The 10,312-nt window shown below is 43.1% G+C and overlaps 1 protein-coding gene across 1 annotated transcript; it reads left to right on the forward strand.

Annotated features, from left to right (window-relative positions):
- The first annotated feature begins 1,167 nt into the window (after positions 1 to 1,167).
- On the forward strand, positions 1,168 to 6,691 carry LOC135612832 (scarecrow-like protein 27). Its single transcript, XM_065109563.1, has 2 exons — positions 1,168 to 4,022; positions 6,312 to 6,691. The coding sequence occupies exon 1, from the start codon at positions 1,646 to 1,648 to the stop codon at positions 3,998 to 4,000; it is 2,355 nt and encodes a 784-aa protein (XP_064965635.1). The 5' UTR covers positions 1,168 to 1,645; the 3' UTR covers positions 4,001 to 4,022; positions 6,312 to 6,691.
- Positions 6,692 to 10,312: the final 3,621 nt, after the last annotated feature.

A 10,312-nucleotide genomic window follows, 5' to 3' on the forward strand; every position in this document is an offset into this window, starting at 1 on the left:
GGGCCCACTGCTTCAACCCGTTATCAGGAGGGGTAGGTGGGAGATATTAGAGATCGCAAGCGGGGAAAAAAGTTGAGGACCATTTTTTTTTGCCCCATCAAAAAGCCGCGACGGCCCCCACACCCACACCCCCCACCGCCACCCCCCCTCCACCCCCCGCCCCCGGGTCCGTGTCATCGAGTCAATCGGGGCCGTCCACATCGGTCGCAGTTTCACGGCGGCGTCAAGCGATGACCTGTCTACGTTGGCTGGTGACGCGGGGCCCGCGGATCCGACGGCCTCGGTCTTCGCACCACTGGAGCGGTTCATCCTGTCGACGACACCAAACAGCTTCTCTCACTTGTCTTCGGAGATATCGCCTGAGCCAATCACGCAAAGGTGAGCGGTGAAGAAGTGCCTGTTCTCTGCTCTATGGAGTGTAGCAGATCTTAACCCAGGTAATGACCCTACACGGAAGCACAACAGCTTAGTCTCAGATCTAAATTGTACGTGGCGAACCGTGAAATGTCTATGTTACCCCTATAGATTGGCATAGTTAGAGCCCCAAAGAAACGCGCCCGTCTGTGAAGCCCCCACATGTCTGCCTATTTACGGGTTACCGGCCGCTTCCTGCCGCTTCCTTTAGGGCTGTGATTGTACCGGCGACGGGGCCCACCTGTGGATGCATCGCTTCCCTCAATCAGAGACAGGTAAGGTGACCGTGCAAATGCAACGAGGAGAGGAGTTTTGGGAGCTCTCTGGATTTCAACCGTTAACGGAACCGCATAACACGTAACGTATCGGATGGACGTGTATCGTATCGGTTCAGGTGCCGCGTCTCGGCGCTTTTAATTCCGTAAAGTGCAACAAAAGGCTGGGTCGTATGAAAGGACGGAAACAGCCTCCACATCTGGGGGAAAGAGGGTATTTTGGAGATTCAAGAGAAAGAATGATGGTTATTTTTTATGCGTAGGCCAGCTTTACCCTTTTACCGTATCTATGATTACTTTTGACGGCCCGGATTCCAAGCCACAGTTACTGCAGCGCAAGGCCTTTTGTTATTGCATAGATAAAGAAGAAGAAGAACAAAATATTACATGAATTTAATGGGAGGGAAACTGCACGATGGCAGTAGCCTGGACATGAACATTTTATAGCGAAGAGAGAGAGAGAGAGAGAGAGAGAGAGAGAGAGAGAGAGAATTTTGGAGGGAGAAAGAGAGAGGTGGTGGTGGGGGGGCTCACTTCGATCACTTCTTTTTTATGATGCACGCATCCATGGCAGAAGAGGGAAAGAAAGCAACCTAGAAGAAGAGGAGGAAAAAGAGAGAGACAGAAAAGAGTTTGAGAGGAGTACAGGTTGCTAGTGCTGCTTCCCCTGCTTCTCCCTCTTTCACACAACCCAGCCGGACACACACAGCGCATTACCAGAGAAGAGAGAAGATAGGAGAGATTAAAGGAGGTGAAAGAAGAAGAATGAGTAAAGCTTAGCTTGCAGTTGTAGGTAGTCGCATATGTAGACGTATACTGAGGAGGCAGAACAAAGTAGAGATCTCTCCTTTGTCCAGCTTCTACTGTTTCGGCGCTCAAAATCTTTGTTTTTTATGCCCTTCCTCTCTCTCTTGAAGCGAAGTAAGTAGAGACTTTGATCTGGCTTCTTGCATTAGATGAGGGGTTTGCCCTTTCATGACCAGGGGAAGAGGGGTTTAGAGGCAGTGAATACCATATTAGAAGGGAACCAAGCTCTCTTCTGGGTGAATAAGAGGCCAAAGTTGATAATCCCAGAGGTTGTGGAGCCAAGATCGGTACTTGATCACAGAAGCCCGAGTTCTCCCACCTCCACAGCCACACTGTCTTCTTCTCTAGGAAGCGGCAGCTCCTGCGACACCGCCGTAGTGGCGGCGGTCTCCGGCAACTCCGCCAACAAATGCTCCCTCTCCGACTCCCGCAGAGGTGCGGTCGGGAAGGAGGAGTGGGCGGCTGAGCTGCAGCCGGTACCAGCCGGTCTGGACATGGGCTTCGTTGCAGGAGGTGAAAGGTGCGGACTTGGGGTCGAGGACTGGGAGGTGATGCTCTCGGAGACTTCGGCGGCCTCCCATGGCCGGGAGCAGACCTTTCTCCGGTGGATCATGGGCGATGTCGAAGACCCCTCTGCGGCCGGGCTTAAGCAGCAACAGCTGCAACTGCTCCTCTCTCAGGGGCCAGTGGATTTCCCTGGCAACAATGGCAACTTGGGGTTTGGGATTCTCGACCCGGGTATTGGGCTTGAACCCATTGGAAGGATCCTGGATGATCCCTCCGTCTCGGCGTCCACCGGTAGTTCTTCCCCTTTAGCTTCTAATGTTACTACTGGTGGCGGCTTTTCGCTCGGCAGCAGTGACAGTTGGGTGTCTCAGCCCTTGGCGAGCACCGGCGTCAAAGGGGCCATCTCCGGTGACCAAGCCGGTAGTCAGCTCTTCTCTCCTCAGCCTCCGCCAGGCAGCACCTTCTCGCCGATTCTCTCTCTACCGCCAGGTATGTGCTTCCCGAACGCCATGGAGGACAAGCCGCAGTTCTTTGGTCCAGAGCTTCTCGTGAACCAGCCATTAGCCAACTCGAGCCCTCCTTTCTTGCTCAATGTGGGGCAGCTGGAGCACCAGCAGCTGTCGCACCTCCTCGCCACCCAACCGAAGCGCCATCGTCCGGTGGTCGACCATGTTCCGCCAAAACTTCCCTTTCTGGAATCTGGCGGGAGCTGGGACCTCTTCCTCCGGCAACAGCAGTCATACCCGCAGCAGCAGCAGAGTCCGAGCTTTCTTCAGCAAAGGTCGGTGAGTCCGAAGGTGGCGGCTCTTGGGGATGATGCTACGGCAGCTATGGCCACACCGCCGCCGCAGCAACAGCAGCTACAAAAGTCGGTTGTTGACCTGCTTTTCGAGACTGCAAAGATGGTCGAGGCCTGCAATTTCGTTGGCGCGCACGGGATATTGGCGCGGCTCAATCACCAGCTCCCTTCGCCCCTGGGGAAGCCCCTTATCCGCTCTGCTTTTTACTTCAAGGAGGCACTGCAGCTGATCCTCTCGAACAGGTCGAACCCTGTCCTCCCTTCCACTCTGACAGCCCAACATCAGCAGAGCCAGATCTCGACTGCTCCCCTGTCGACTAAATGGGACGTCGTGCACAAGCTCAGTGCTTACAAGGTTTTCTCTGAGGTCTCCCCCATCATCCAATTCTCCAATTTTACCTGCACTCAAGCCCTCCTAGAGGAGCTCGGTGGCTCTGACCGTATTCACATCATCGACTTCGACATTGGTTTTGGTGGCCAATGGTCCTCCTTCATGCAGGAGCTGGCCCTGCGGCGCTGCTCAGCGGCAGGTCCAGTGCGGTTGCTCAAAATTACAGCTTTTGTGCCTTATCGCTCCCAGAACAACCTTGATCTCTGCCTCGTCCGGGATAACCTCTCCCATTTTGCAAGCAACGTCAACATCCCCCTTGAGTTTAGTGTCCATAGCCTTGATTCGTTTGACCCCTTGAAGCTCCTTGGTGCCGGAGGTGAAGCCATCGCTGTAAACCTCCCTGTAGGTTCTGTGAACCTTTCATTCACAGCTCTCCTCCGTGTTGTAAGGCAGCTGTCCCCGAGGATCGTGGTCTCAGTTGACCAAGGTTGCAATCGGAGTGACCTACCATTCTTGCAGCACTTCATCCATGCTTTTCAGTCCTCCATGGCACTTATGGAGTCCATTGATGCGTGTGGGATCAACCAAGATACGGCTAGCAAGATTGAGAGATTTCTGTTACAACCAAGAATTGAGAGTTCTGTTCTTGGGCGGCACCGTGCAGCTGACAAGATGCTTCCCTGGCGAATGCACTATACAACAACAGGATTTGTCCCCATGCAGTTCAGCGATTTTACAGAGACGCAGGCAGAATGCCTTCTCAAGAGGGTGCAGGTCAGAGGATTTCATGTGGAGAAGTGCCAGGCGTCGCTTTGTCTTTACTGGCAGCACAAGGAGCTCGTCTCTGTATCAGCTTGGAGGTGCTGAAGAACTACCTTCTTACAGGCATGTCATCCTTTGTACCTTCTTCTTGCAAAGTTCTAGCAGAGGTTGGCACATAGGTACTCACACTTTGTTTGGTCTAGATGTTGTCATAATGTAATTTTCTATAGTAACTACCACTTTTGGTGTCCTAATGTTGCCTCTCTACTGATCTCACTGCTTGATTCATTTGGCTCTAGAGGAATTTGCCCTGTGGTAAATTGGCACATTGGAGATCAGTTGGAGTTCTTATGTATCTGTTTCTATTCATGTATGTCCATGCTGATAATTATGCCTAATCGTGTGCCAAGTTATTGTTATTTAGTTAAGATATTAAATGTGATGAGGTACATGCATTTATGAACTTTACATGTTTGAGGATTCATGCATCATGAACTTTTGGTAGATATAAGATATCATGAAAACTCTCGAATTGGTTGCTGATAGTACTCGCATCATCTTAAGCAAAATTGAGAACCAAGTTGCTGAATCTGAAAGAATCAGTACATAGTTATTGCTGATACACCCAAGTTTCATAATGATCATGTTCTTAGACGATGCACAGATACAGGTAGAGTTAGGGCAAAACATAGGATCTGAATCAGTTCTTAGGTTGTAATCAAATAAAAAATTAGAAGAATAGAGAGAAAAATAGATGCATTCCTTGACAGATGAAGATGATGAAGATTTTCACTGCATCAGAGAGAAAAAGCAAAGTACATGTGCTTTTCTTTCAAATCCTCTTACACATTTTCTTTGGGAAAAATCTCTCCTTTTTCTCTCCAAAGATTTCTTGGAAAAAACTCTTACAAAATGGTTCTCTCAAAAAACCTAATCACAACATATGTATTTATATGGTCATCCAGAAAAAGAAACAAAAATTCAAGCCACATCATAACAGGAAGATGTTCATTTAAGACATCAAAATATAGGAGTGTGAATGTCATCTGTCTAGATCCCATGGAGAGAGTGGTGCCTGTTATAACTAGTGGTTGACAATAGAGAGTATCAATTCTTTTTTTGTAATTGTTTGTGTAAAACTGTGATAAAATTAGAGATTCTTATTCTGCAGGTGTAGTCTAAAATGTCTAGGTTATCATGCTATATCTTTTTATTAACTCATGTTCAATTATGCGTAAGTTCATTTCTGCTTCTTTAAATTTTTGTTTCATGGTCTTTTTACTTTATAATCTTGATTGCAATATAGGGTCCTTTGGTGCAAATTTTCTTATTCGGACTGATCACTCATGGAATCACATTGGTGAGCAATTAGCTAAAATTAATGATCCATCCTGATCAGTTTGCATGAGGCAGCTGGTCCATTTTTAGCTATAGTTCCAACTACAATGATGCATCTGAAATGTAAATTATATTATCCTTTGTAGTTCGGTTGTGTCCCCTTGAGTTGTTTCAGTGCCATAAAGCCATGACTGCTGGAATGAAATAATTTATCAATGCATTCTCTGAACCTTAATGGTATTACTTGAAAGATTTGTTCTTTCCAAGGTCCTTGGGTTCTAATTTAGTCTCTCACTACTAGTTTATTTCATTGAGCTATAAATTACTAGCTGATGTATTCTTGTGAATAAACGCCAAATAGAAACACTAAATATCTGCTAACTATAAAAACCAAGTCAAAATTACCCTGAAGTTCAGATTGTTTTAGAATATATGTCATGCATATGTGTATCGTTCCTGTCTTGTAAATTTTATTTGACTCCACTCCAGTTGATTGTCTTCAGGTCATAGTCACCTGAAACATGAAACTTTTTTTCTGCCAATTTATTTGTCTCAAATTGAGTTGATTTGTAAATCTAAATGATGTCAAAAACACTCCTACAAAAGTAGTTTTGGGGTGCAAAATTATCATAAATCAGGATGAAGAATCCTGATCATGGTTGTCAAAGTTTGATGGAACCTGGTATCTTACACATCACATATTACAAGCAAGGTAATATCTTCCTAATTGACTGGAATCGTCAAAGTCTATGTGGTCCTATGTTTTACCCAGTTTATGTTACTGACGAAGATATATACCTGGATTGATGTCTTCATAAGTGTGATCTTTTTTCCTGGTGAAAGTTCAGGCATATGTTAAGATGTTTCAACAAGTGACTAGCATATTGACTTGCATGTTTGTAAAAAATGCAATCTTGTTTAGAAGTCTCAGTCGAGAAGCGCTATTATAGTTCCTATTTGTCAATTCTTGCATATGTGGTCATGTTTGCTTTTGTTTGTACAGTTTGATATTTGTATATTCTCAGTGTTGGCATGCTGTCTTCTTGTGCACTGAATTTTGGTGGATCTAAACAGGAAGTGACATCCATGCTCGAACGTCTGCACATGGTGTACGCGGTCCAGTAGATGACAGAGGCTGCTGGGTGGTGACCTGCCACTCACTGATGTGGGTCCAAAGCCCATGTTTCCATGCATGAATGGCAGGTACAATCTTGCTCTTGATGTAATGATTCATTGCATGCAGGGCTAACACCAGACAAAATCGTCTAATCACGGTTCATCAGACTAAATTAATGTTTTCCTTGTTGATCCATCACATGTTCACTGTATCCTTCCACATGATACTCAAGGTATAGCTACCTTTTTTTATGAACTCCTGTCCTTCAGCTATGCCCTTCATCACTTTGTTTATTTCCTCAGTTCCTCCATTAGTTGAAAAGCAGGTTTACTTTCGGTTTATGTGGACTGGAGTTTGTCTTCCCTTCTGTGATATATAAACTATGCATGTTGTAACATAGATTCATCCTTTTTGGAGTAGGCTAAGCTCCTTCACAGCCACCCAGGACGACCACAAGTGATGGCCTCTATTAATCTGGTTTACTAGCAAGAATTGTGTTTGTTGTTATTCTTTGTTTGATGTTTCAGTGGACACTGCCACTTTTTGTTTCTCTCTCAACATCCATTGCGAGTCTAAGCTTTCACAGTGGTGGACAAATGGGTCAGAGCAAGGAATACAGCCAGGGAGTTCCATTGGCACAACAGTGTTGACAACTTGTTACATTGTTACATACTGTCGACTGATCCACTGATTGGGGCCAGGTTGTGTTTCTGGATGGTGACAGTGCCATTGCTGCTGCACCAAACTGATCAGTCTTTTTCAGGAAAGATGAGGGCAGAGGACCATTCTGTCATGCACAGCATATCTACACATTCCGGTGCAAAAAGAGATGTGGTCGAGGGATTAAACCTTCCCAAGGACTCTTTTGAATGCATTGTGGGCGAGGAGGGATTCTGGTGGTCCTTTCTGCAGTCGCAGAGCTAAAATACTGGGGTAGGATTTCGATCAGTCCGTCTCTGGATAAAGGTTTGGGACAGAAAATAAAGTGCATGAAGAAATATCCCCTTGGGTCGCAACTCACCATGAGTTGATGCTCATCAAGTGTTGGGTAACCCAAAGCAAGGGCACATCACCGATCAACCACTTGAAAGGTGATTGGTTTAGGTTTCACCACATCTTCCATCCTTTCTCCTCCATCACATCACTTTCTATACTTGAAAGCCTGCGTACAACCAACGCTTATCCTTCTTTTCCACACCTTTAGATGCACTAACGCCCCAAAGAAGGGTTGCACTCATGATATATGCCGAGTCTTCTCCTTGGATATTTTGAGTCTTCAACCACAAGTAGATAATGCTAGGCGTTGAAGTTGCCGGTGAGAAGTTGACCCCACAAGTGTGGAAAAGATTGACTCGACTTTGGTGGCTTCCAAAGCAGGAGTTCCAAAGCTTTATTCTTTTTCTTCCTCCTAAGCTTCTAGTTAAGAGAATATAGGGTCAACTCTAACCATCACTGCCTATGTCTCTTTCATGGGCTTCTCACTGCTTCTTTCTTTGAGCTTGATCATTTCTGTTTCACCATGGCAGATCTTTTTATTAGGCTTTATGGCTTAAGATGGAGATTGGAAGGATGGATGCAAGTGTTACGAAGAGCCTCACTCTTCCGTCGTCTCCTTGCCTCTATCACTTTCAACCACCCCTGGAAAGCTGGTTTTGAGATAAGGATGGGAGGGTGATAGACTTTTCTTAGAGTTGGTGGCGGGACTAAGGTGGGCCACTCTACTGGGTCCCTTGTGGCCTTGCCCATACTGGTCGTCAAGATCAACCTTGCTACAATTGAAAGATAGTTCCTACATGACAAAGGTAAGTTTATGTCAATAACTCATAGATTTCCATTTTCCCTAGGCAGTGCCATGTAGATGATGTGCTTAGGAGGGATGCACCTTTACATCGATTACCATTTAGTTATATAATACATTCTTAACATTCCAACATGTTGACATGCCTTTTACATTATTTTGGAACACTAGAGTGAGGGATGCACCTTTACATTAGGTGGTGTCTTAGTTGATCGATATTGCTTTGATTTTGGGTGTTCCAAACTGTGAATGAATGATAGCCGTTGAATCAACAGCTTCAAATTATGTTTGAAAAATACCTTAGAGATTAGCTATCGAATAGACAAAATATAGAAGATATGATGTGTAGACTAGTTTCGAGTGATAGTGTCAACATCACCGATATTTGTTGGTTATATATTTTGTACAATTTTGTTTGTATTATATTTTTATCAAACAAACTATATTTTAGCTCTTGTATTACTATCTTTTGTCGACGATTTGGATTTGTTGACAAACTGAAATTGTTGATGGTTGTCCATTCTTACATCATCGTTAAGATTCCAACTATCGATGCCCGTATAAAGAAATTAAAGTTGGATGGTAGCACCAAAATGATTGGATATCTCATAGTGTTAGCAAGCTAAATCTCATTTTAATGTATATATGATAAGCCCAATACAGATTATTTTTGAATCTTATGTTTACTAATTTTTTTGCATAATCTCAGTATTTGAATCACCCTTGACTATGGAGATGGAGTCGTCGAGTGAAAGTTGAAGTTGATAACTAAGGACAAAGTAACTATTTATTTATAAATAGCCATTAGATATGAATATGTGTTTTATAATTATATATATATATATATATATATATATATATATATATATATATATATATATATATATATATATATATATATATATATATATATTGTGCAGGTGTGTCAAAGTGCTCACTTTGACTCGTACTGAATCTTATCCAATTTTAATTAAGAATATCATCGAGGTATAATAATTTAATTTTTATTTATATATTTAAAATATAATATTTTATTTAATATAGTATTTTATTTGCATAACACATTGGTAAAAAACAAGAACAAGTGTAAAAAGTACCTTAATAAAATCAAAAGATTACATTAGATATTTGAAGATAATGGACTTGATCATCTTGTGATTGTCTTGTGGATATTGATATCTCCGACGATGACCTATTGCCTTCCATAGTATATTCTATCACACCTAACAACAGGGATAATCAAGGGTTATTTTGTTAAATACCTAGGTCGTATAGAATTAAAATATATTAAGTTTTAAACATAACCTATATTTTCTTAGGAATCAAAAATTAATTAAAAATATATATGACATTTGACGTTGGCGATGGTTAGGCTAGGATTTCGTAATGCACTGTTAGGATTAAGGTGTCTGTGATGCACCATTGATCATCGAGAATTCCTAAGGCTCCTTCTGATTTAGTGAATTATCATCCCATGATAATTCACTCAACTTATCGGCTATGGACGTATCAGGCCATTACGTCATAATCTATATATGATACAGGGGGATCTAATCCATTAGATCTATCTGTCCTCAGTTACTGTGTATTTATAGTCCCTCATCTATCTAATATCCCAAAGATTGTATACCGGGTATGATGCTGTCAAGTCCATATGAAATCTACTCAAGCCTCGCTCTAATCAGATTCTCTTAGAGAACTCATCATCTCTTAATTCAAATGACTCTAACTAGGGATTTGCTTGAGCGAGAAGATATGAGATATTTCTCTCATGATACTAAGAGCAAATTATCCTCTATTGACACTCAATTGCTCTCGTAAGGTTAGCTACCACTCCCGATATTTGGTTGTGTTAGATTTGAAACTTCTAGACCTATAAGTCTGGTATCAAAAAGTGGAGTATTCATATAGGGCATCATCGGTATCTCAAGTCTAAGGACCAAATACATAACTAGGATTAAGAAACCGTTATTTAATGATGAGGTATTATTAATCATCCAGTATTCTTTGAGTGGATCATTTAGTGAACTCATTCTCTAATGAGTATTTGGACTATATCTCTAGTGTCCCCACATAAGCAGCTATGAGACCAATTGCTTCTATCATATGGACGAGTATATAGTATACCGGTCTATCTAGTTATCTCGATGTCCTTCTCGAGCAA

The sequence above is a fragment of the Musa acuminata genome, chromosome BXJ2-5 (assembly GCF_036884655.1).
Source record: "Musa acuminata AAA Group cultivar baxijiao chromosome BXJ2-5, Cavendish_Baxijiao_AAA, whole genome shotgun sequence".
In the NCBI taxonomy this organism is placed as follows: Eukaryota; Viridiplantae; Streptophyta; class Magnoliopsida; order Zingiberales; family Musaceae; genus Musa; species Musa acuminata.

Coding starts and splice junctions, on each gene's coding strand:
- LOC135612832 (XM_065109563.1), top strand. CDS start 1,646: ATGAGGGGTTTGCCCTTTCATGACCAGGGGAAGAGGGGTTTAGAGGCA.